Source organism: Canis lupus, chromosome 21 (assembly GCF_048164855.1).
Source record: "Canis lupus baileyi chromosome 21, mCanLup2.hap1, whole genome shotgun sequence".
Lineage (NCBI taxonomy): Eukaryota > Metazoa > Chordata > Mammalia > Carnivora > Canidae > Canis > Canis lupus.
The window spans coordinates 13,540,560-13,567,484 of record NC_132858.1 but is presented as its reverse complement, the minus strand read 5'-3'; the positions used below and the strand labels follow the sequence as shown (position 1 = coordinate 13,567,484).

The following is a 26,925-nucleotide window of genomic DNA, read 5'->3' as shown; positions in this document are numbered from 1 at the left end:
AGTGGTTTAATTTTCCTAATAACCCAACAAGGTAAATACTATTATTTTTCCCATTTTACATATAGAAAACAGAAGCACAGAGGGTAGGAATTTGTCCAAAGCCACACAGCTAATAAATGGTTGCAACCAGGATTTGAACTAACATTCTATCTTGAGTCCATACTCTTAATAATTAACTTGGCCTCTTTCTTTCATTGAATATGATCTAATAAAGAATTCTAGTTAATGCTTAAAACTTCCTTTTCCCTTGCTGGTTATATGCACATTAAATATTTTTCTGTGTTGATGTGTTACAGAGAAAAACGTTAGAAAAAAGAAATCCCACTTTGCTAATACATGAATTGTTATTTTATTATGTTCTCTTCTATATATAATATTTACTAAATCATTTCCTAAACAGAGTCCATGTTGCCATGTTAAGGAGACTACTACTAATTGGTAATTTGTTGAATTATGAAGTTTTACTTGTCCAGTTTAGTCTCCTCATGGTATATAGTAAAGATAATAATAACCAAAATAAGATGGGTTATGTTTAGACTGTGATATTTGGTAAAATATCTGAGAATTTTTCAGGAGTATTTATATAAAATGTGCATTTGGGACAAAAGCTATAAATCCCTATAAAAATAATTTTGAGTTCTGATAGACTGAACTGTAAAATCAGTGGATTTTTTTCTCTTTAAATTTTTGATTCACTAAAGCACAGCACTGGGTATTATCCATTTGTGTGTGTGCATGCATACATATATTCACTGTGCTTATTGACTGTTGTCTGGACTCTTGTGTAAAGAAAGTGTTGGTCCTAATTTTTGTGATAAATATTAAGTATTCATTTTGTATCACCCTGGGAGAAAAGGATTAGGATACATTCTAGCACTTGCCCTTGAGGTGCTCACAATCTAATGAGGAGACTGATCTGCAAACCATTACCCTTAGAATGGTGTGATATGCTTCATGGGGATAGAATGAAAGGTCTTAATTACCTAATTCAAAAGTATCATTCACAGTTAAATGCCCTTTAAAATGAGATTTTCTTTGCAGTTCAAAATCACATTATTTCTAATATGAATCCATTTCTCTTCCCAGCAGCCTGATCCTAGAATTCTCTAAGATCTTGTAACTTCCGTCTGTTCCCTAGTAAGAAGGGCAGTTTCCATGCCTGTCCGTTGGAATTTATATTTCCACTTGAACTCATGTTTGAGATGGAGGATGTTTGGATATTTATAAACGGTCTTTTGCTTCACTAAATTGATTCCCACCCTTGTATGGTGGTAGTTTAAGGCTTTAATAAGATGTGTTTATTCATCTAGATTAGATGGAGCAATATAGGCTTGGTAAACACATAAATCTCTTTCCCGATGGTGTGAGACACAAAATGCCATCAAACCTTGTAAACTGAGATTGAGGAAAAATTCCTCCTATGAAAAGAGAATTAAAACTCTCTGACAGCCTCAGGGACCATTACTTTACTCCCTGAGATAATAATCCAGTTTCTATATAGTTTTCTCAAGAACTCTTTATATTGAATTCGATGACTGCATATCACAATTGTATTTGCATACAAGATTTCTTTATCTGCATAGACCTGTAGTGAATTCCTGGTCAGTTTTTGAATTCTTGTGCCAATTCTTAGCACATTTTGCTCACAAGAATGAGAATGTTTTCCATTTCACTTCCTGTTACCTTCTTACCTTATCTTTTATCATTGTCGGTGATTTCTCATGGTGTAGAGAAGGAAGGCAGTGAAAGGGTGAGGTGAAGCAATGAAGCCTGCCCAAATTATTTTCTGGGCCTTTCAGTTACCATTTGAAGAACACTAACTGCTCAAATTAATGGAATAAGCAGCTTACATAATAGGTGCTATATATTTACCCTGATGCTTTGGCTATTGCCTGCAGCAATTTTTTTCATCCCTGGAGCCGAGATTAGGATTGTGATAGTAGGACCTGGTCATCTCCTTTGTTTCTGGAACGTTGCCTGTGTTGCCACCAAGAAAGAGGTACACCCGGTTAGAGTCCTCCTGTTGGTGCTTCATTTGCCTCATGCCTTGGAAACCCTATGGGCTGGAAGCAGCACCCTGAGTCCTGCAGACCTCTGGGTGAAGGTGCGGCCCCTTTAAGCCTTCAGAGTGTGCCGGGAGGGGGCCGAGGTGGGGCGGGCACTGACAGCGAGCTCCGGGCCCCGCCCCCGGAGGAGGCGTTTCCCAGCGGCCCTCCGCACCAATGCCGCCAGGGCCCGCCGGGTATTCCTGCTGATTCTGCTCGGACCGTAGGGCCCCCAGACCTCTCCCTGCCCAGGGAGCGTAAGTGTCAAACTGCGGGCGAGGGTCAAGCATCCTGTGCCCATGCCGGAAGTCCTGGTGGACAGTGCAGGGGACTTTCCTGGCCTATCAGAGGCTTAGGCGGCGAAAGAGCGTAAACAATGCCGGCTGCAGTGAGCTAAAGCCTGGGGCATCTGCTCTACTTCTGGGTGGTGACAGCAGCCCTAGGGTGCTTGTTTGGATATGCAGTGGTTGAGCGGTGTCCACGACCGACCAGGCTTTGCCCCAGACTGGTTCCTACTTGGGGTGAGGAGAGGATTGCTTTTACCCGAATATATATATATATAGCTCTATTGAGCTGGATGGGTGGAGCTGGATCTAGTGTCCTGGGCCTTGAGTCCTTTGCCTGGGATTTGAAGACCTGGGTAGTTTAGGAATGAGTAAGCATTAGATTTTCAGCTGCCTTGGTACAATTGAGCAGTAACTGTGGAAGTTGACCTAATTCACAGCCGGTTTAGCTTTCCATCTCCCCAGAGGCCTGTGTTGGTGCGGGCCCCCCTTTTGGAGACATTAACAGTGGTCATCTCCTAGGGAGAGTCTAGTTAATCTTCTGTCCTGCTAATATGAATATCAGGATATGTAAAGGACAGCTCTTTACCCTTCCCTTCAGAAGGAATTTGTGAGAGGCCATCATCCCAGGACTAGGACAGCAAAGCACACCCAAGTTTGCTGAGATAACCTGCCAAGAGAAGCAGTTCAGATTTCTCTGGCTTCTTGATAATACAGAATACTCCCAACAAGAGGTTAACACTTGTCCTTGTTAATCGGAATTACCTGGAAGCAGTGAAGTTGTTTAAATTAGAGGGAAGGATTTGTCATTTTGTTACTGGTTACTTAGAAATGAGCTTTTTGTCTGGCTTGACCAATTGATAAAAGTCTTAAATTTTCTATGACAGTTACATAATTGTTATGCTTCTTTAATCCGTTTGTCCTTTCGATAAAGGTTTGAGAAAGCTTTCTGGGCCTGTATGTGTATTCTGTTTTATCCCTGTTTTATAATTATCATTTTTTGAGTGAGTCTATTATCATACTATATTGGTTATTCAAAAGGGTTGCTTTTTCAGTGGGCAGAAATTTTCCTCACACTTCCCTCACACTTATTCTATACTTCTGCAGTAGCATTTCCTTAGCCAGAAGTGAGAGTCCAGGAATGGTAATCAGATCCAGATCTCTTGTATTGTGATAGTGAAGAGCTTTTGTAGGTCAAGAGCTTGGGAATTAGCCATATAATAGTTTCACTGCCACTTCTACTTCCCAAGTAGAAAGCTAAAACAGACTGTTTAGCAGCTGTATAATTCTTATAGACTGTCAAGTTATAGGAACTTAAAAAACACTATACTTGGACTTACGAGTGGTGCGGCAGAGTTGGTGGACTGAGAAAGGAGATAAAGATTGTAGGCCCAGCTCTAACATCACTCATGACTAGTCTCTTGGTGCCTTATTTTTAGCTGGTTGATGATTGAGAACATGCATCGATTGCTTGTGTCTATATATTATAATAATACATAATGCATACTTAATAGGTGATTTGTTCAATTGAATACTAAACTGAAAAATCAGTTTGAAATTTATCCTAATTTCTGCCTTTATGTATGACCTTGAAAATGTTTCTTAACCCCTGGTCTAAAAATAAACAATTACATCTAAACCTTTTTCAGCAGTAGTGTAGACTGTATGGTATTTGAGCTCTTTGGAAGACATTTTAGATACAACAATGGAAATGGATTATAATATTTCTGTGGAACAGATTTATTTTAGCTGGCTTCCTTGTCTTTGCCTCTGTTTCAGCCTAGGGTAAAGGCTCTTGAGAGCTCTGAATAACTTGAAAATATGAACATTTGTCGTCTGGACTAAGATTGAATGAACCATAGCAAGCATCTTATATATGTATTATATCATATTATATATATGACAATATATATATAGTTTAGATTAATTTTATTAATGCTTCTCTTTGTTGGCAACTTTATTCACTCTTGAAGCATCAAATCTTGCTATGTAATGACAACTCAGTTTACCACATCTGTGTTTATAAAATCCAGAATCCTCTGGGGCCATATTTCCAATCACTTGAAGATCATATTTCTCAAGTCTAAAATCAAACTTATCATATTCCTCAGTTTTTCTCCACTCCCTAACACTAAACAACCCAGAACTACTTCTGACATTTTTATGTCATAAGCACTACTGTTCTCCCAGTCACCGAGACTGGAGTCCCCTACTAGACTTTTCCTACTCCCACATCCTTAACTTGCTAAGGTTTACTGATTCACTTCTTTAATGTAACTCCTTTCAGTCTCCCCTGCCCATCCTTTCCATTTCCATCCCCTAGTTCTGACTCATACTTATCTTTGTCCTGGAGTACTGTAATAATTTCCTATCAAGATTCTATTTTCCTCTCCCTTGCAATCCATTCTACATAGATTTATCTTTCTGAAGTAGATAGGATACTGTCATTGCCCTGCTCCAGTCATCAGCATCTTCTGTTTAGCTTAATATTCAAGATTCTACATGATGAGACCCTAATCTACCTCGTCTTAGACTGTAGTAAATGGAGCCGACGTTGTTCTCTGAATATGCTCTGTACTTTCCTGTCTCCAAGACTTTGCCCTTTTTTTTTTCCAGCCTAGAATGTCTCCTCTTCTACTTGAGTTTGTCTGTTTTTTGAAAATCCCATCTGTCATTCATCAATGTGAGTTCGGATACCATCCTTTTTTTTTTTTTTTTTTTTTTTTTTTGATACCATCCTTTCTGTGAGATTTTCACTGACCATCCCTCACTCACTGGAGGTTAATCCTATATTGAACTACCATAACCCTTACTAATCCCTTGTGTAAAGCACTTTCCACACATAATGTATTTTGTATTATGATTATTTGTTTAGACTTCTTACTTGTACTCCTGTAAACTTAGGCACATCATAGTTTGCCCATAGGGAAATTGAGTAAATGTGAATGCTGTAGGTAAAATTATAATACAATAATTCCTTATTATCAGATCTTGTTATTAGAAAGAACTCTAGCCTGTGCAGCCAATCCATGCACATGTAAAATGATCAATAGCTTGAACAAATCATTCTTATCTTCTCTCAAGACTTTTATTAGTAAACTTTGTTAGTTTGATTTTTTTAAAAGCAATTTTAATGCAATATAATTTACATACCACTTACCATTTATACAATTCAATAGCTTTTAGTATATTCCTAGATTTGTACAATCATCACTACAGTCAGTTTTAAAACATTTTCATTACCCCAAAAAGAAATCCCATACTCCTTTGCTTTCACCCTTTTAATATCCCCAGACACTTCAGTCCTGGGCAACCACTGATCTGCTTTCTGTCTCTATAGACTTGTCTACTCTGGACATTTTGTATAAATGGAATCACACTAATATGTGGTTCTTTATGACTGTTTTCTTTTAGTTCATCCATGTTATAGAACTTATCAGTACTTCATTTCTTTTGTGTGTGTGTATGCTAAAATACATACAACATAAAATTTACCATCTTAACTATTTTTAACTGTGCAGGTCACTGGTATCAGATACATTCATTATGTTGTGGAACCATCACCACCATCTATCTCCATATTTTTTTTTTTTCATTTTGAAAAATGAAGTTTTATACCCCATCCCTCAATCCATCCATGCACTGGCAACAACCATTCTGTTTTGTGTCTCTGATTTTGACTACTTCATTCAGGTGGAATCATACAGTATTTGTCTCTCTTTGGCTGTCTTATTTCATGTTAGCATAAGGGCCTCAGGGTCATCCAGGTTATAGCAAATGTCAGAATTTCTTTTTAAGGCTAAATAATATTCTATTTTATGTGTATACCACATTTTGCTTGTCCACTCATCCACTGATGAACACTTGGGTTGCTTCCACATTTTAGTTATCATCAATAATTCTGCTATGAAATAAATGTAGGTGTACAAATATGTCTTTGAGACCCTGCTTTCAATTCTTTTGGACATATACCTAGAAGTAGAATTGCTGGATCATATGATAATTCTATTTTTAATTTTTTGAGAAACTGACATTGTTTTCCACAGCAACTGTACCATTTTACATTCTTTTTTTTTTTTCTTAAAGATTTTATTTATTTATTCATAGAGACACAGGCAGAGGGAGAAGCAGGCTCCATGCGGGGAGCCCGACGTGGGACTCAATCCCGGGTCCCCAGGATCACACCCCAGGCTGCAGGCAGCGCTAAACCGCTGCGCCACCGGGGCTGCCCACCATTTTACATTCTTAACAACAGTATACAAGAGTTCCAGTTTCCCCACATCCTTATCAACACTTGTTTTTGTTTTTTCACGTTTTATTTATTTGAGAGAGAGGGAGAGAGCATGAGAAAGGAGTGGCAGGCAGAGAGAGAGGGAAAAGCAGACTCCCCACTGAGCAGGGAGCCCCACGTGGGGCTGGATTCCAGGACCCCGGGATCACTACGGCCAGGGCCAGAGCTGAAGGCAGATGCTTAACCCACTGAGCCACCTAGGTGCCCCTCAACACTTGGTTTTTTGTTTGTTTGTTTGTTTGTTTCGTTATTGTTTCAATAGTAGCCATCCTAACAGGTGTGAGATAGTATCTTACAGTTCACTATGGATTTCCATAATGATTAATAATGTTGAGCATGTGCTTATTGAACATTTGTAGATCTTTGGAGAAATATCTAGTCCAGTCCTTTGCCCATTTTTTAATTGGGTTTTTGTTGAGTTTTAGGAGTTGCTTTTTTTTTTTTTTTTTTTTTTTTTTTTTAAGAGAGGGCTCGATCCCATGATTCCTAGCTCATGACCTGAGCAGAAATCAAGAGTCAGGTGCTTAACCAGCTGAACTACCCACCACACCTTTGGATTTCTTTATAGTACTTCAATTCTTTTTATTATTGAATAATATTTCTTTGGTATGGACTTACCATATTTTATTTATGTGTTCATCAGTGGATGGACATTTGGGTGATTCCCATTCTGTGGCTATTGCAAATGTTAGTTTAGTTTCAGTTTGCTGTGAGTACTGAAAACAGTACTACATTCCTCTAAAGAAACCATTCCGGCCTTTAACTTATGTGACTTTTCATGAAATTGTTAAGTTTTATTCTATATGTATTCCATTTTGTACTGATTCTGAGGTTCCTCTTCATTATTTCCTGTATATGTTCCCAATGTTCTCAAGGCCTTTACTTTCCTTGTGATAATGACTAGTTAAAATTTGCAGATAGAGGAATGCCTGGGTGACTCAGCGGTTGAGTGGCTCAGAGATTGAGCGACTGCCTTCAGCTCAGGGCATGATCCCGGGATCAAGTCCCACATCGGGCTCCTTGCAGGCAGCCTGCTTCTCCCTCTGCCTATGTTGCTGCCTCTCTCTCTCTCTCTCTGCCTCTCATGAAAAAATAAAATTTATTTTTAAAAATATAAAATTTGCAGATAGAGGCAAAGCTGGGTTTTCAAACAAGTGGTCACTTTAGTGACCTCTTCCCCAAATGTTCTAGAATTATAGTCAGAAATATAGAACTAAGGGATGCCTGGGTAGCTCAGCAGTTAGTTTGAGCGTCTGTCTTTTGGTGCAGGGCATCCCAGGGTTCTGGGATTGAGTCCTGCATCTGGCTCCCAGAGAGGCATCTGCTTCTCCCCCTTGCTTATGTCTCTGCCTCTCTGGGTCTCTCATGAATAAATAAATAAAATCTTCGTAAAAAAATTAGAACTAATATGAATTATAGCCATCATAGCCTGCCATCCTTTTGTTTTTTTCTTAATCTCAAGAAAAGATCTTATCAATTGGTAGAGCCATCTCAGTAGAATGAAGGCTTTGAGGCTGGGTGGGGGAGTTGAATTTCATGGATAATTCCAAATTACAATTACAGTTAAAACTGTAGTCCTTCCTTTCTTTTTTTTTTTTTTTTAATTTTTATTTATTTATGATAGTCACAGAGAGAGAAAGAGAGAGAGGCAGAGGGAGAAGCAGGCTCCATGCACCGGAAGCCTGATGTGGGATTCGATCCCGGGTCTCCAGGATCGCGCCCTGGGCCAAAGGCAGGCGCCAAACCGCTGCGCCACCCAGGGATTCCTAGTCCTTCCTTTCTTATCCAAAAGCAGGTTAACAGTGTTTTAACACCCAATTGGGTAGACTTGATTATTAAGCAACTGCTGATTAGAGATGATTCTCCCTTAAATTTTATTTTATTTTTTATTTAATTTTTTAATTTTTTATTTTATTGTATTTCCCCCTTAAATTTTAAATTTAACTATCTCTAAATTACCTAAATCCTTTTGGAGTCAAATAAACTTGTTTTTCGTATTATGGAAAACATTTACTTTTTGTATTTTCTTCCTTTCTTTTTCTCTTTATATTTTAATTGAATTAGGTAATTATCAAAATAAATCTTATTATTTATAAAGTTTGATTAGTTTTCACTATAGATAATCTAGAAACCATAGGTAGATAAATTATTGTAAGAATTTCACCAAACTAGGATTCAAGAAATCTCTTCTAGACCAGTCTCTCCTACTTAGGTGACTTTGGGTAAGACACTGAACCTCTATTTCCCTATATGTAAATAGAGAATAATTATATTTGCTTTCTCTCATGTTGTTTTTTATATTTTTTTGAGCTTTGTAAGGATAGAGATTAGTAAGACAAAAGCTCTTGCTCAAGGGAATCTTGCAATTTAGTAAGAAAGAGCTGCATAACTAAGAGTACTATAAAAAACAAAGAAAACCCAATGGTATAATAAAACAGTGTGCTTGCATTTACATTGTGAAATACATAGAAGTGATTAAATGTCTTCCTCACTAGATTTTCAAATAGGAATATTATTGTAAAAATACTTGTAAAATATAAAGTACTATTGAAATATATGATTGATATTCATTGTTTTAAGTTTGGTATTAACTGTTTTAAGTAAAAAGTTTGGGACTGTTGTAAACAGTGCCCTAAAGTCTTTGAAAGTAAGGAGTCTTCAGGTGCTTGTAGAATTTTGAAAGGTTATAGACCAAGAGATTTTAACCTGGGATTAAAATTCAGGGATTCTATGAACTTAGAAGGAAAACTATTTGTGTCTTAATTTTTACTAACCATGTAACTGAAACTTTAGCTCTTTTTTCAGTTAAGAATATAGGCCATAAGAAACAATAATGTTAGAAGACCTGTGTATTTATCACCAATAGAAATAATTTTTTTTTTAAGATTTTTACTTATTCATGAGAGACACAAAGAGAGGTAGAGACACAGCCTGAGGGAGAAGCAGGCTCCCTGCAAGGAGACTGCTGTGGGACTTGATCCCGGATCCTGGGATCACGCCCTGGGCCAAAGGCAGACACTCAACCTCTGGCCACCTAGATGTCCCTAGAGATAATTTTCATAATCATATGATGTGATACAACATATCAAAATATTTTTGTTCATTATAACTTTAGAATTATAGTTTGTTAGTTTTTACTTAATAACTTTAGAATTATAGTTTGTTAGTTTTTACTTAATGTATTAATGGAGAAGTTCGTATATTCACATTTTAAAATAAATATTTTGATAATTTAATATATTTTAAAATAATTTGGCATAATGTTATATATTTTATGCATTATGAAATATTCTGGGGGTGCCTGAGTGGCTCAGTTGGTTAAGTGATTGACCCTTGATTTCAGCTCAGGTCATGATCTCAAGGTTGTGAGATTGAGCTCATCATGGGGCTCTGTGCTTAGTGTGCAGCCTGCTTAAGATTGTCTTCCTCTCCTTCTGCCCCTCCTCCCACTCATATGTGAGCAAATGCTCTCTCTTTCTCTCTCTTAAATAAATCCTAGGGATCCCTGGGTGGCGCAGCGGTTTGGCGCCTGTCTTTGGCCCGGGACGCGATCCTGGAGACCCGGGATCAAATCCCACGTCGGGCTCCCTGCATGGAGCCTGCTTCTCCCTCTGCCTGTGTCTCTGCCTCTCTGTCTCTGTGTGACTATCATGAATAAATAAATAAAATCTTTAAATAAATAAATAAATAAATAAATAAATAAATAAATAAATCCTAACAACAACAAAACAACAAAGAAAGTGCCTATGAGTGCACCAGGGGCCTATGGCACAAAAAGAACCCCTTTTGTAGACCCTTAAGACAAAGTAGGGTGTAAATGCATTTTGTATTTATTTATTTATTTATTTATTTATTTATTTATTTTTGTTTTTTTGGGATGTAAATGTATTAATTCCATTTTACATTCAAAGAATCAAGAGATGCATGGTCTCGCCCCTAAATATTAATTAGACCAAGAAAGGATTTTTAAAAAAAAGCCTTAGTTTCAGTTATTTATTTGGTCAATGCATACATAAAAGTAAAGAAGGTAAAGTCACTATACTAAAATTATAAAAGGTCTATATATTATGTAGGGATGCGTAGGTGGCTCAGTCAGTTAAGTGTCTGACTCTTGATCGTGACTCAGGTCTTGGTCTCACGGTCGTGAGGTTGAGCCCTGTGTTGGACTCCACGCTAGGTGTAGAACCTACTTAAAAAAAGGCCTATACATTTTGTGTAATATATTTTATTTTCTTTCAAACATTCAATTCATGACTTGTACTAAAGAATATATCATTTATGTTAACTAAATTCAGTTTGAGGTATTTTCGTTTGCTCTTTTAATCCTAGAAAATTACAAAATAAAGTCAATCGTAATTTAGAAATGAAGTATTTTCAAATTAGAAAGACCGAATACTGATAATATAGTAAATTGCTAACATTTATTGAGCCAAGTACCTAGTGTAAGAGTTCTAGATAGACTAACTCCTTTAATCCCCACAACCCAATGAAGTAGGACTCTCCCCTACTAATATCCCCACTTTACACACAACCATGCTGAGACAGTATACATTTGCTTAAGTAACTTACACAAGGTCTCCTCTCCAGTGGTGGTTTTGAAGATACAGAATTCTTTTTCTTTTTAATTTAGATTTGCAGACAGAAATAGAAGGTGATAAAATTTTCTCAAGTTTGATAAAACTATTAGTGCTTTTTGGATTATTGTGTTTTTCCCCCCTTCCTCAGCAGACATTTATTGATCATTTTATATGTTCCAGGCAGTGTGCATGGTGAATTGAGGGGTTCATCTACCTGTCCTGTAAATGCTGGTGTCCTCTGAACTCTGTCCTGGGCCCTCTTCTCACTATGTACTCTTCCTCAGAGCTATCATCTTTCCCCTTGGTTTTACTTGCATTTATCTACAGATAACTTCTATTTTTTTTTTTTTTTTTTTTTTAATTTGTGAGAGACATGGAGAGAGGCAGCGACACAAGCAGAGGGAGAAGTAGGCTCCATGCAGGGAGCCTGACGTGGAACTTGATCCCGGGACTCCAGGGTCATGCTCTGAGCCGAAGGCAGATGCTCAGTTGCTGAGCCACCCAGGCATCCCGTAACTTCTAAATTTTTATCCCCAGGCCAGATTACTCTCGAACTCCATGCTTAAATCTCTAAATGCTGCACTTGTCTATACTTGTCTGGTGTGTATCTCAAACAGCTTGTCCAAAACTTCATTTCCCTCCCTCTTTTATACTCCTTTCATATTCACTCTGTAAGAACATTCTTTCACACTCCTTTTATCTCTAAAATCCATCTGTTTTCCTCTATCTGCATTGCTACTGTCCGTAGGTCCAAACCACCATCATCTTTTATTTAGACTGATGTATTCTGAATTCCTTCCATTGTTACTGCCTTCCAAACCATTCTTTTTTTTTTTTTTTTTTTTAAAGATTTTATTTATTCATGAGAGACACAGAGAGAGAGGCAGAGACACAGATAGAGGGAGAAGCAGTCTCCCTGCAGGAAGCCCAATGTGGGACTCCATCCCAGGTTCTCAGGATCACGCCCTGGCCTGAAGGCGGCGCTAAACCGCTGAGCCATCCGGACTGCCCCAAACCACTCTTTACATTGTTTTTTACATGTACACCATACAATCTTCAAAAAATGCAAGTTTGATAACATACATAATTTTTCTTATTTACAGTCCTTCAGAGTTTTATTCTATATTTGGGATAAAGTCCAAATTCCTTAACACTGCTCACAAGACCTTACTGTCTTACTGTTTGTGTTGCATTTTATACTTTAGCCTTGCTGAACTTTTTTCAGTTCCTCAAACCACTATAGTAAAAGAAGTTAGAATAGGCCATGGCAGTTTCTAAACTCTTATCTCCATTTCTGTACTTGTCTCTGATACGTTTGTGAACCAGCATAATTCTTTGGATCACATTTTGAGTGGCTTTGAACTATAGTACACATATGGATGAATTATACAAATGAAATATTGAATGAAAAAAGGAAGTTATGAAAGATGACTCCCAGATTTTATATATATATTCTTTTTTTAAAGGTTTTATTTATTTATCCATGAGAGAGAGAGGCAGAGGTATAGGCAGAAGGAGAAGCAGGCTCCCCGCAGGGAGCCTGGTGTGAGGAACTCGATCCCAGGACCCCGGGATCACGACTTGAGCCAAAGGCAGACGCTCAACCACTGAGCCACCCAGATGCCCCCAGATAATATTTTTCTAAAGCTCACAAATAAGCACAGTTAATTTTGTTGTTTAGGGGTATGTGACTATGGCATAGAACTAAACAAACTTCAGGAAAGTGCTACTGTAGAAGAGGGATGGGGTAGGAAAGAAATACGCAAGTGTAGTAATATTAATGGTAGTGTTTTAATTTTAGATTGGGTGTTAGGTCACCAGGTCAATTTTATTGTAATGCTTCATAACTCACATTGTATATATTTTCTTGTATATGTAACAAAACAAAACAAAACCCTAAATTCTAAAGTTAATTTTAAAATTAAAACAATTCTAGGGTAGCCTGGGTGGGTCAGCGGTTTAGCGCCGCCTTGGGCCCGGGGCGTGATCCTGGAGACCTGGAATCGAGTCCCGTGTCGGGCTCCCTGCATGGAGCCTGCTTCTCCCTCTGCCTCTCTCTCTCTCTCTCTCCTCTCCTCTCTGTGTATTCTCATGAAGAAATAAATAAAATCTTTAAAATAAATAAATAAATAAATAAGTAAATAAGTAAGTAAATAAATAAATAAATAGAATTAAAGCAATTCTGGGAGAAAATTAGTGGATAAGTCCTTTTTTTTTCTTAATCTATGAATCCTAGGAGAAGACAAACAGAGAGACAGCAAGAGTCCTCAGTGCCTCATATATAAACAAGCACTGTATTCATTATTTCAGGGGCTGGAGAAGTTTTTATATGAAACAGGCCTTTCCTTTGACTAGAAAGAAGCAAAGCCATAAACACCACTTTTTAAAAACTCAGGCTATAAAGTAGCAGAAGCCATTTCAGAAACACAACGGCATCTAAATTTTATATGAGGCAATTAGGTTGGATAACCTTTTTCTTCATGTTTTTAAAAGCAATGAAAAAGAAAAAGTATTGCAGGGATACCTGGGTGGCTCAGCAGTTGAGCGTCTGCCTTCAGCTCAGGGCGTGTGATCCTGGAGTCCTTGGGATCGAGTCTTACATCAGGCTCTCTGCATGGCACCTGCTTCTCCCTCTGCCTGTGTCTCTGCCTCTCTCTCTCTGTGTCTCTCATGAATAAATAAATAAAATCTTAAAAAAAAAAAAGAAAAAGAAAAAGTATTTCAATGAACTTAATACTGACAAATAGTGACAGTTCACATTCTCTTAGTTGGAAAATGATTTGAAAGCTTTCATTGGGTGTTTGTCTTTTAAAAACAACGACAACAACAGCCAGATAGGAAAAATTGCCTTTGCAGCTTAAATTTGTGCCAAGTAAGTAACTTTGGAGGTTTTCAACCCAAGCTACATATTAGAATCACTTGAGAACTTTAAAAAAAAAAAAGAGAGAGATTCTATTGAGATGAAATTCACATAAAATTAACTCTTTTAAAGTGAACGATTCAGCCACATTTTGTACAGTCACAATGTTGTGCCAGCCCCACCTCTATGTAGTTTCACAACATTTCCATCACACCACAATAGAACTCCTTACCTACGAAGCAGTAACTTCCTGTTTCCAAATGTTCTCTCCAACCCCTGGTAACCCCCAGTCTGCATTCTGTCTCTGAGGATTGATCTGTTCTGGACATTTCATATAAATGGAATGCTACAATATGAAGCCTTTTAAAGGCCAGGTAGTCAGCTCTTCAGTTTTATTCTGGCTTTGTTATATATCTGGGAAGTTCCCACTTGGGAAAATATATAAGCGTCTTTTTTTTTTTTTTTTTGAGTAATCTCTATACCTAATGTAGGTGTATTCCCATGTATTTCCATGTATTCTTGTATTCACAACCCCAAGATCAAGAGTCATACACTCTTCTGACTTAGCCAGCAAGATGCCCCATGCTTTTTAAAAACAAATAACTGTCCCTTCTAGATTCATTTAGATTTTTTTTTCAATTTTGATGCAGTGTAAGGAAGCTCTACACCCAACATGGGGCTTGAACTCAGAACCCTAAAATTAATAGGCACGTGCTCTACCACCTGAGTCAGCCAGGCACCCTTCATTTAGATTTTAAATGTTTGATTAATGGGATTAAATGGGCATTTGACCAAAGAATGAGCTTTTTTACTCTTATGGGTTCATGCATGATAAAATAATAATCCCAGAAAAGTCATTTTGTCTTATAAGACTGCTTGATTGGGGATCCCTGGGTGGCGCAGCGGTTTGGCGCCTGCCTTTGGCCCAGGGCGCGATCCTGGAGACCCGGGATCAAATCCCACGTCGGGCTCCCGGTGCATGGAGCCTGCTTCTCCCTCTGCCTATGTCTCTGCCTCTCTCTCTCTCTGTGACTATCATAAATAAATAAAAATTAAAAAAAAAAAAAAAAAGACTGCTTGATTGCTAGACTTAACTAGGTACTGTTTTTTCTCTGACCAGAAATAACTCAATTCTGAGGAGAAACTGGAAGCACAATGGGAGATGACAGTGAGTGGATGAAACTGCCGGTTGATCAGAAATGTGAACACAAGGTAAGACTTTCCTGGAACTCAGATTTCAGTGTCATTAGCTTGTTTGGTCAGCACTTTACAATCTGTGGCACAGTATAGAGATGCCTAATGATTACACAGTACAACTGAGAAACAACATGCTTTGGAGATTAGACAATTTCAGTAGGATGATTTCTTATTTTTTTAAAAAGATTTTTTTTATTTATTTGAGAGAGAAAGAGCTTGTGCTCAAGTGAGTGAAAGGAGGAGTGGAGAGAGAGAGGAGAATCTCAAGCAGATTCCATGCTGAGAGCAGAGCCTGTCTAAGGGCTCAATCTCATTACCCTGAGATCATAACCTGAGCCCAAATCAGGAGTTGGTCGGCTGCTTAACAGACTGAGCCACCTAGGCAGCCCCATATATCACTTTTGAATTGTTACATTTTTTTTTGAATTGTTACATTTTTAATTATAAGTTACATCTTTAATTGTAAGTTACATATTATAAAAAAGGCAAACCTAATACTTGGATACAATGTGAGATAGGTTTATAGTGGCCTGTTAGGAATTCTAGATGACCTTGGAAGAATATTGCAAATATTAAACACTTAGAAGAAAAAGTTGATTAATTAATGTTCTTTGAAAACTCTGCATTTCTTAAATTCCTTTTTTGTTACTAATCAGAGGGTCCTTTATTCAGATTACTGGTATGGGGTAATCATTCACCCCCCTCAATTAACAGTAGATAATAATATAACTAAATTGTGTTTTGTTTCAAAATACTTTTCTTTTAGCTCTGGAAAGCAAGGTTAAGTGGGTATGAAGAGGCCCTGAAGATCTTCCAGAAAATAAAGGATGAAAAGAGCCCAGAATGGTCCAAATTTTTAGGACTGATCAAAAAACTTGTGACTGATTCCAATGCAGTGGTTCAGTTGAAAGGATTAGAAGCTGCACTTGTTTATGTTGAAAATGCCCACGTAGCAGGAAAGTAAGTTGTTTCTTTCCAACTATTCTGGTAAAAACCCTTGTCTGGTGCTGCACCAATTAATTTATGTAGATTTGTGGATCTCTGTCCTTAGTTATTAGAACTTTTAGAAGATATTAATTTTCTTACTTTCATAGTTCCTTGATACTTGTTTTCATTTGGTTCTTATCTGCTCTCAGAAATCAATGTTATATGAGATTATTTAAAGAGCAAATTAGAAGTTAATCTTGAAAACCTTATCTTAAGATTTGATGAGCTAGTGAGTTTCCTTTTGAGCCTTTTATATGGGAATTAACCTTAAACTAGAGGGAAAATCGCTAGTAACTTTTAGAAGAAACTCGAGGTAAGTGTTAGCAAAGGAATTATCAGAATTTCACTGGAAAGCATTTGGGTATTACAAAAATCTCTTTCTACAAAGCTTCCCAGTGAGGTGATCTGAGAAACACATCTTTCCTTCTATGGTAATTAAGCATTTTTCTCTTAGGAGAGGTGTTGCTAACCAACCTCTGTGACTCTGACTAATTTAACTTGAGCTGCAGATAATCCAGGTTTCTAATCACCCACTCCTCCCATACCTCAGAGACCTTGTTTTCTAAAACTAGTCTTGATGTCATTGAAAGGAGCCCTTCATACCAAAAACGTGGGGGAAACCCTTCATTGCACAAGAAATCTATACTTGACTTACTTCGGAGATTATACCAATAATGACAGTCATTAATCTGATAGTTTTGTTACCAGTTTCCCTTGCCATTAGTGAGACCATTGCTTTTTTTCATTTCACTTTTCTTCTGATACCAAAACTTTTATGACAAATGCATGTGGTCCCAAACCACTCAATTCCTCTGATTTCCAATGGTATGGGTTTTATTTAATTTAAAAGAGACTCAAAGCAGTGAAATTACTAAAGTGTGTTTTTGTGTGTGGTGGTGGTTCTTTGTACTCTATATTACAGAACCACAGGAGAAGTTGTGTCGGGTGTCGTAAGTAAAGTGTTCAACCAACCCAAAGCCAAAGCCAAGGAGCTAGGCATTGAAATTTGTCTAATGTACATAGAGATTGAGAAAGGAGAGGCTGTGCAAGAAGAGCTCCTAAAAGGCCTAGACAACAAAAACCCCAAGATCGTAGTGGCCTGCATAGAGACACTGAGGAAAGCCTTAAGGTAAGACTTTTTGCTTTAGTTCTGTGAACTAGAATATCTCAATTGAGTTTGAGTTCCTGGCTTAAACAGAAACGAAAACTGCTGGACTTGACTTGGCATGCCACACCAACCAGAATAAGTGACCTGGGAAAGCTAAAGTCATTCCTCAAGTGTGGTGCTTTCTATTCAGTAATTTTAGTCTTCAAGTGGTGTTGCATAATTATTTTATCTAAATCTCCTTCTAATGAAGATGAGCAGGGTAAATATTTCTGACCTGTTCTCAAAGTATGAATTGACCTTTTCATGGAAAAGCACTCCTCAGGATATTTAAGCAGTTCTTCTCTTACTATCCTCAAGCATATTTATGTACTTTGAAATGTTGGCCAAAGACTATTTGCTAAAGCAAGCCTTTCTTTAGCTGCCTTTTAAGTAAAATAGAAGAAAATGCTATGTGCCTTTTAAACAGAAGCACAGTAATAGCAAATAAAAAATAACTTTTACTCTTATGCAATAAGTTATTTTCAATGCTAGAATTTCTTGCAGTTTGGCAGTGAAGTTTTTCATGAATGAGATCTCTTTCAGGAACAAGTGGCTATAATTTGCTATGGAAATCTGAATTAGACAAACCACTAGTTTGTTCTGATTTGGCAGTCCTTCTAATCTGATATCCTGTCCCCATTACTATCTGTATGAGAAACTTTAGAAAGCAGCTCTAGTGAAGTCCTAAATGTGTGACCTATGAGAGTGAAGATCATCCCAACTCAGCTCACTTGAGATTTTGTGTATGACCTGCTTTTTGGAGAAAGTGCTTCCTTTGGTGTTTATCTTCCATGGAAATATCAAAATTCCTAAATTTTGTTAAATGGTCCTTAGTTTAGGGCAGCCCGGGTGGCTCAGTGGTTTAGCACCGCCTTCGGCCCAGGTGTGGTCCTGGAGGCTCGGGATCGAGTCCCGCGTTGGGCTCCCTGCATGGAATGGAGCCTGCTTCTCCCTCTGCCTATGTCTGTGTCTTTCTCTGTGTGTCTCTCATGAATAAATAAATAAAATATTTTTTTAAAAAAATGATCCTGGGCAGCCCTGGTGGCTCAGTGGTTTAGTGCTGCCTTCAGCCCAGGGTGTGATCCTGGAGACCCCAGGATCGAGTCCCATGTCAGGCTCCCTGCATGGAGCCTGCTTCTCCCTCTGCCTGTGTTTCTGCCTCTCTCTCTCTCTCTCTCTCTGTTTCTGTAATAAATGAATTTTTTAAAAATCTTGAAAAAAATTAAAAAATGATCCTTAGCTTATAAGTCAAACTTTTTTTATTATCTTTCACTTGGTTTATAAAGTAATCATAAAATTTGACTTTCACTTAGATTTTTGTGTAATATATTTTTCCTCATTTCATGCCTAGTATAGTAGGTGTGTTTTTATGAGTAGTAGATAGTGTTTTCACTCTATCATCTTAGAAATTTATTGAATTGACTTAGTTATCAAGTCTGTGCATATCTTGGGATGCCTGGCTGACTCAGTTGGTGGAGGATACTGCTCTTGATCTTGAGGTTGTGAGTCCAAGCCACATGTTGGGTGTAGAGATTACTTAAAAACAAAATCTAAAAAGGGGACACCTCATCGGCTCAGTAGGTTAAGCATCTACCTTCTTTCTGCTCAGGTCATGGCTTGGGGTCCTGGTAACCCTAAGTTCTTATTTTCCCTTTAGCCTTAAAGGTCAACTGAGATTTTTCTATTAAAACAAAGAAGATTTTAAAGGAAATCTTGGAGATCATCTTTATATTTTCATGTGATGATATCTGTATTTAAACTATTTACATTGGGCATCCGTGGGTGGCTCAGTGGTTTAGTGCCTACCTTTGGCCCAGGGCGCCGTCCTGGAGTCCCAGGATTGAGTCCCGCATCGGACTCCTGGCATGGAGCCTGCTTCTCCCTCTGCCTGTGTCTCTGCCGCTCTCTCTCTCTCTCTCTCTCTTTCTCTCTCTCTCTCTCTCTTTCTATGTCTATCATGAATAAATAAATAAAATCTTTAAAAAAATAAAAATAAAAATAAAAAATAAACTATTTACATTAAACTATCTCCATAACCAGAAGTGAAAACTATTTGATAAATAAATTTAAACTTTTTAAATATCACTTCTGAAGAAGAGTATTTTCTGTCTCCTCTAACCTGTTGGAGTTATGTCAGGAGTTATTACACAAATTTTTGTTGGATTTGTGTACAGGAGATAAATTTATACACATTAGATAAATACATAATAATAAATAAGTTGACTTTTGAACAACACAGGGGTTAAGAGTGCCAACTCCCATATAGTCAAAAATCTGTGTATAAATTTTGACTTCTCCAAAACCTAAATACTCATAGCTGACTGTTGACTAGAAGCCTTACTGATAGCATAAATAGTCGATTAACATATTTTGTATATTATCTGTATTATATATTGTATTCTTACAATAAATTAAGCTGAGGAAAAGAAAATGTTATGAAGAAAATCATAACAAATGCATTTACAGTACTGTACTGTAAAAATCCATGTATGAGTGGTCCCACAAAATTTGAACCTATAGAATTTCAAGGGTCAACTATATATGAGTCTACTACAGAATGTTAGTGTTGTTTCATAACTAAATCCCTCTTGCTCTAGAATTTGTTATGCAGAAATGTTAGCAGTGACTCAGAAAGCTAAATTTGGCCAATTAGGAACTTAAAAATACAAAATGTGTCAAATAGATAAGGTTAAATGTGCTACCTTTTTAAAAGAAGTCAGAATGCAACTGTTTTCCCCATGAAAAACTGAAGCAAAGAGAGATTCAGGTTGCCTAGAGTTACAAACATACTGCCAGGATTAGTGATCTGTCAAGTTGAGTGAACAACTTAATTGTAAGAACTATTAAAAATTTATTGAAAGTAGATTTCACTCATCTAAATCTGTATAAACTGATTTGTTTATATTTTTAAGCTTTTATATGTATAAACATATTTAATACATTACACAAGTTTGGTCCTTTATGGATTTGAATTATCCCTAATCTGGTTACCTAGAAGGTTAGTTTTAAGATTTTTATATTTGGACCCTCGACATTAAATAACATTCTTCGAAGAGTGCTATCTAAACATAGATGTTATGAGCTTTTTTTTTTTTCTTGCCTTAAAAAAATCTCAACTATTAATAAGTACAGAACTATATTTGAGTGAACGAAAGCTAACACTACCCAAATATATTGCATGTTGAGAAGTTTGTTTTTTCTTTTTTCCCCAATGTTTTACTTCTAGTGAATTTGGTTCCAAAATCATCTTGCTGAAGCCAATTATCAAAGTGTTGCCAAAACTCTTTGAGTCTCGAGAAAAGGCTGTTCGAGATGAAGCAAAACTAATTGCTGTGGAGATTTACAGATGGATTCGGGATGCTCTGAGACCCCCATTACAAAATATAAACTCGGTCCAGGTGAGGCACAAAGTTTTGGTTGTCTTTGCATAAGGCTCATATGAAGATATTTCCTTCCTTTGGTTGTTGATATTCTATCCTTACAAATAATTATTTCTCATTCTTAATTTTGAAATCAGTTCTTGTTTTGTTTTTTTTCTGCGTATAGCTGTCTCTGTCCTCTCAAGTTAAATACTGTGCATTCAGTGATTCTAGTTTGTCAGTGCAATTTAAAAGATTCCTTTATAATGCTATTGGGTGGCAGGACCTAATATCTGTTTGGATAAAATGCATTTTATCTGTTTATTACAAATGTTTTTAGAGACTTTATCTAATACAAATATATCTGAATTCATGAACTAATGAATGTCCTAAAAAGTGGATTTTATTCTTTTTTCTAAGTGCTTAGTCATACATCTTCAATAATAAATATGTCAGTTTGATTTATGTTACCAAATGTATACACTTTAAACATCTTTTCTTCTTGCCCTGTTAGAACCACATAAATAAGAAATTGGGTTCTGATGTTAGTAAATATAAATGTTAAGTATGTTCTCTAATCGAGAGGATATAGGTATGTTTTAAAAATATTTTATGGTATTTGTAGTTGAAAGAACTAGAAGAAGAATGGGTCAAATTGCCAACAGGTGCTCCTAAACCAAGTCGATTTCTGCGTTCCCAGCAAGAATTAGAAGCTAAGTTGGAGCAGCAACAGTCTGCTGGTGGTGATGCTGAGGGAGGTAAGCCAGTTTTTTTTTTTTTTTTGTTTTTTTTTTTTTTTGTAAGCCAGTTTTAAACACTGGTTTCTATGAAAATTAGCAAGAACGGGCCCAACCTCAAGTTTTGTAGAACTTGCATTTAATACAATATCAGTTGTTGATAGCATTAATAACTGATTCCTTCTATATCAAGAGTTCATCAGGTTGTAAAAAATGTGAAAACTATTTTGATAAGTAAAAATGATCCATCCATTTTTAAGGTTTGTTTTTTTTTTTCTCCTGGAAGGTGGTGATGATGGTGATGAGGTGCCACAGATAGATGCTTACGAGCTTTTGGAAGCAGTAGAAATTCTTTCCAAACTTCCCAAAGACTTTTATGACAAAATTGTAAGTAATGGTAACTTTCTTCCATTATTTCATTTTAAATAATTACTTGATTATAATTAGATTGTTCTGCTGAGCCCTTTCCTGGTGTCCCCTTACACCCCATATCTTCCCTAGTAGAGTGAATCAGTTGCTTCTATGTTCCCATGCTGCTGTGTATATATACCTACTGTAGTATTTTCTTTTAACATGTCTTGCCAAAAACCAGAACGTTATTCTTGACTTCTTTTTCCTTGTCGTTTTACTTTTGACTATTTCTCCAGTGCATCCCCTTATTTCCATCCCGTTGCCACTACTTTACCCCAGGTTTCCCTGACCTTGACACTGTTGACATTTTTTGCCAAATAATTCTGGGTTTTGGGGGGCTGTCCTATGCATTGTAGGATGGTTAGCAGCATCTCTGGCATTTACCCACCAGATATCACTAATACCATTCCTCCAGTCAGACAGTCAAAAATGTCTCCAGACTTTGCTAAAATGTACTCCAAGAGACGCAATTATCCCCAAATGAGAAACAGTCTTATCCCAATTACCACCATCATCTCTTGTCCCCTTGTGCTGCTGGAACAAGCTTTCTTGTAAAACTCCCTATCTTTGCTCTTATCTCCTCCCATCACATTTCCCCATGTAATCAAAGCTGTCATTTTTGAAAATAAAAATCCTCAGTGGCTTCCATGAGTTTAATATGATATCTGAAATCATTCTATGGCTGTCAAGGCCACCTAGGGCACCTTTGAGGTCCCTGCTTACCTTCCAGCCTTACCTTCTCTAATTGCTCTCACTCTGCTCCTATATCATCTTTAACTTCTCCAAGTATCACATGTGCCACACTCTCCCCCCACCTCCCCAAACTCTGGACCTTAATATATGCTGTTCTTTCTGCCTATATCATTCTCCCCCATTCACCCCATAATACTTCTTCATCCTCTAGATCTTACCTTAAGGGTCACTTTTTAGGGGAGATCCTACCTGTCAGCCTAAAGTAGGTTAAATCCTCTTGCTGTAATACCAGAGCAACTTGTACTTCTCTTTTCATAGTGGTCATGACCTAGTAGTTATTTATTGCAGATCTTTCTAGCTCTGCTGTCACCTCCTTCAGTCCCTCATTAACTTCTGATTAATAGATACTTGATAAATTAAATTGCATTGTAATCTTCTCCAGGGTGGCAAGTGTGTCATCTTCGTTGAATCCCCAATTCTTTCAGATAGTGGGTATGCAAAATTATTGAATGATTCCTTGATCTCTGGTGAAGTATTTTCTACTTTATGGCCATAAAACAAAACAAGTAGCATTGTACCACCAGTGTATAAAACTGATCTTCAAGATTAAAGCAATTTTGGTTGTCGGTTAAGTGATTGTCTTTTTCTGATCTTTTTTTTTTTTTTTAAGATTTTATTTATTTATTCATGAGAGACAGAGAGAGAGGCCTCTGCCTCTCTCTATAGGCCGAGGGAGAAGCAGGCTCCATGCAGGAAGCCCAATGTGGGACTTGATCCCAGGACCCTGGGACCACGCCCTGACCCAAAGGCAGATGCTCAACCACTGAGCCACCAGGCATCTCAGTCTTTTTCTGATCTTTTTAATGTTGCCAATATGGAAATTCTTTTCTCTTATAGTTGTCCCACTATAAGATATGCTAGAAACACTTTATAGCAGGTTTCCTGTTTAATAACTTGCTTACTAACATTTGCCTGGAAAATGAAAAAGAAGTCTCTGGCATCCCATTCTTTTACTTATAGAACTTTAGGGTTGTGAAATGTTCTGAAAATATTTATTATGTATGAACAAAATTTTGTATATATGAACAAAACATTCTGATTGGCTGCATAGTTTTGCAGTTTTGTTTTTTGACCAGCTTTAGAAAAAAAGTTTCTGAAAACAAAAAATAATTATGTATCTTTGAATTAGGAACATGTGAGAAATAGACTTTTATTTGTTTATTTTGACTTCTTATTTTCTGTTCTACAAGTGACTCATACCATGTCTTGCAGGAGGCAAAAAAATGGCAAGAGAGGAAAGAAGCTCTGGAGGCTGTAGAAGTACTAGTGAAAAACCCCAAACTGGAAGCAGGCGATTATGCAGATTTAGTAAAAGCATTAAAGAAGGTAAATGGGCAGTGCGTCAACACTGGTAACCTAACAACAGACCAGGCCTTTGAATTTCTCGCCATCAGTCATCTTTTTTATCACAACCACATTGCCATTTAAGGAACACTATTGGTGATTTTCTAATTATAGGCATACCCTTTTAAAGGGTTGTTTAAAACAATTGTCGTAGGTTAGTTTGGAGGGATTGGTTTTCAACCTTTGTTTATCATTTTGCTTTTATGCTTTCTGATAGCATCTACAAACCTCAAGAAAAAGAGGATCTTGCTGATGTAGAACCAAATATTACTGGCTTTATATAGTTTTATAGGATGAACTGTTTAAATTGGCTCTATTTAATGGGATAAATGTTAAATATAAGAATATTTTTCTGTTTGTATATCTGCATGTAAAGTGAAAGATGTGGGGAATATGTGGTCATTATAAAGCAGGCAAGTGCTAAATAAGAAAGAAATGTTTTTAGAAAACACTCCTTTGGTCTTGCTGCTGGTTGATAAATTTATATGTAATGGCTTTTCATAAAATCTGAGAGTATAGATCAAATACTGTGGATATAGTTACAGAGTTTAAGAACAAATTCTAAAGACATGTTCTTGAATATAGAAAACTTTGTTTCATTTGCTTCTTCAGCCTGAAATTACAGAGGATTAGAATGGTGGCTGTGGGGGGCAGTTAATCTTTCATTATATACACATGTAATTCTCATTATTCGTGGTAGTTATGTTCTAGAAAGTCATCACAGCACTGAATTAGCAAATATTGAACCATTGCTCCTAAGGAAACACAGGGCTAGGATTCGCAACTCTTTGGTCTCAACATTTTCATCAACCAGTCAATATATAACTTGTTTTATCATTTGAAGAGGTCTCATTTAATATATATTATTGATGCATTAACATTGAAACCATGGCCAACAGCACTATAACTCATGCCTGAATAAAGCTCATCTAACACACATAATTTCTATGTTAAGGCCTTTTTACCCTTAGGAACAATAGCGCTTCAGCACTACACTTGGGGGCCATTTTAAACAGCGAAAGCACCAACAAAAATCACAAAAATGAAAGAAAAGAAATAGAAATGCGGCACTAAACAGACCATGAAAAAGATACTTGTTTACAGTATAAGAGCTGAAAGAAGAAGGCAGAGTGTTGCTTTGTTCATTCTTAGCTGGGAATGTGCACACCAGGCAACTCAGATTTTTCACAGCTCTCTGCTTGGCTATGAATGACTGGGAGACTGCTATGAGGATTGATTGGGGGGTCATAAATATTAACAAGTAGGTGAATTCACAAATATGAAATCTGTGAGTAATGAGGATGGACAGTGTTTTCCTCCAAGTGAGATTTGGAGGCAGAGATATGATTTGTCCCAATCTTATTTAGTTCTTAGTCTTACAATCTTGAAGAGCCCCAGACCCAGGCAAGATTAATTAGATGGGAATTGCCCACAGGGAAAAGATTTCACCAACCTGGAGCATGGGCGGAAAGAGAACAGGTAGAAAAAGCACTAAGAGAGGGAAATGAGATTCTAGTGGCATTGAGAACTTCAGAGTCTCTCTAAATTCCAGCATATAATTTTTATCTGTAATCTTATTACTTGTCCCAGAATTCTCAATGCCTCAGATAAAAGCTTTTATTTTTTATCTAATGATAGAAATATTGATGTTCTCCACATGCAATTTCTTAGGATATTAGCTGTTGAAATAAATACTGTTCTGTGATTTCCATTGGCATTATGAATATAAATATAATCTCTCACTGTATTCTTTACAGAGAGGATCATGGATTTTGTAATTGGGTAGACAGAGACAGTAGATTTCTGTAAGAAACTTCTCCCTCTTCACATGATGGAGTGGGGCCCATTAAAGGCTGGCTACACATGAGTAGAAGGAAATTTAATTTTGTGGCTAACATATTTAAAACAATGAAAAGTTAACTTCAGTTGTATAAACTAACCAGGAACAAGGCATTTTAAAAACTTTTATGTGATTTTACTTGCATGTAAACACAGACTTCATCTCCCTATTGTGATGACTTGACAGAGACATACACCAGAAATGGGGAAATGGAAAAGTGGAAGAGAATGAGACTGAATAGTCCACAGATCAATGCCTCATCCCTCTATAAATGGTCTCTTATGTTTGTTGTCTATATCAAGTAATCCCACTAATCTACCAATTTTTTTTTTGCCTTTAATACAAGTAATGCAGAACTATTCATTTTGAAATTCCTGTTGGTATTTCTGAAATTATTTCTTAAACTGAAATTTCTTTTAGGTTGTCACGTAACTTAGCATATTTTATGGGCTTTCCTGTTTTCATAGGTTATAGTTCTTCCATTTCTCCCCACCCCTTACTCCACCTCCCCTCAATAGCTTCTTTGACTTGGCTAATTACCTATGGATGCTGAGATGATAGATAGATACATAGATAGATATGATTTTTTTTAATCTTTAGATTAAGATTTGGGTCTTCAGGGTATTAGCTTTTTATGTGTTATTAACTGTTTTCTTTTTTCCACTTGGTCTTTCTATATTTCACCCCTTTCTATTTATATTCATCATAGTTTTTTAAACACAATAATCATGGTGGATTTCATTGACTTTTTGACTTTGTTGACAGAGTGTTTTTGTTTTGCTTACTATTAACTAGTGGCTTACATTAGTAGTTAAAATAAATACTAATTGGTAATTACAGCTGACCCTTGAACACCATAAGTTTGAACTGCATGGATCAACTTACACATAAATGTTTTTCAGTAAATACATAACAGTACTATAAATGTATTTTCCTTGTGATTTTTTTTAATAACATTTTCTTTTCTCCAGCTTACTTTATCATAAGAATAGAGAATATAATACATATAACATATAAAATATGTGTTAATCAACTGTAACTCAGAAAAGCTTCTGTAGTAGTACTTAAGTTTGGAGGGGTCAGAAGTCATATG

General features: G+C 36.8%; 1 protein-coding gene across 6 annotated transcripts in view; it reads left to right on the top strand.

Moving 5' to 3' along the window:
- CKAP5 (cytoskeleton associated protein 5) overlaps positions 1–26,925 on the top strand; it is a 106,840-nt gene that overhangs the window by 23,097 nt on the left and 56,818 nt on the right. For 4 of the 6 annotated variants that reach the window (XM_072790606.1, XM_072790605.1, XM_072790604.1 and 1 more), the window contains exons 2-8: positions 15,178–15,269; positions 16,021–16,214; positions 17,164–17,370; positions 20,615–20,786; positions 21,373–21,505; positions 21,771–21,871; positions 23,861–23,974. In XM_072790606.1, coding sequence (XP_072646707.1) covers positions 15,213–15,269; positions 16,021–16,214; positions 17,164–17,370; positions 20,615–20,786; positions 21,373–21,505; positions 21,771–21,871; positions 23,861–23,974 — 978 coding nt within the window. In that variant the 5' untranslated portion in view covers positions 15,178–15,212. Of the gene's footprint in view, positions 1–2,177; positions 2,567–15,177; positions 15,270–16,020; positions 16,215–17,163; positions 17,371–20,614; positions 20,787–21,372; positions 21,506–21,770; positions 21,872–23,860; positions 23,975–26,925 lie in introns of those variants that run through there. The other 2 variants (XM_072790602.1, XM_072790603.1) reach the window with 2 other exon arrangements.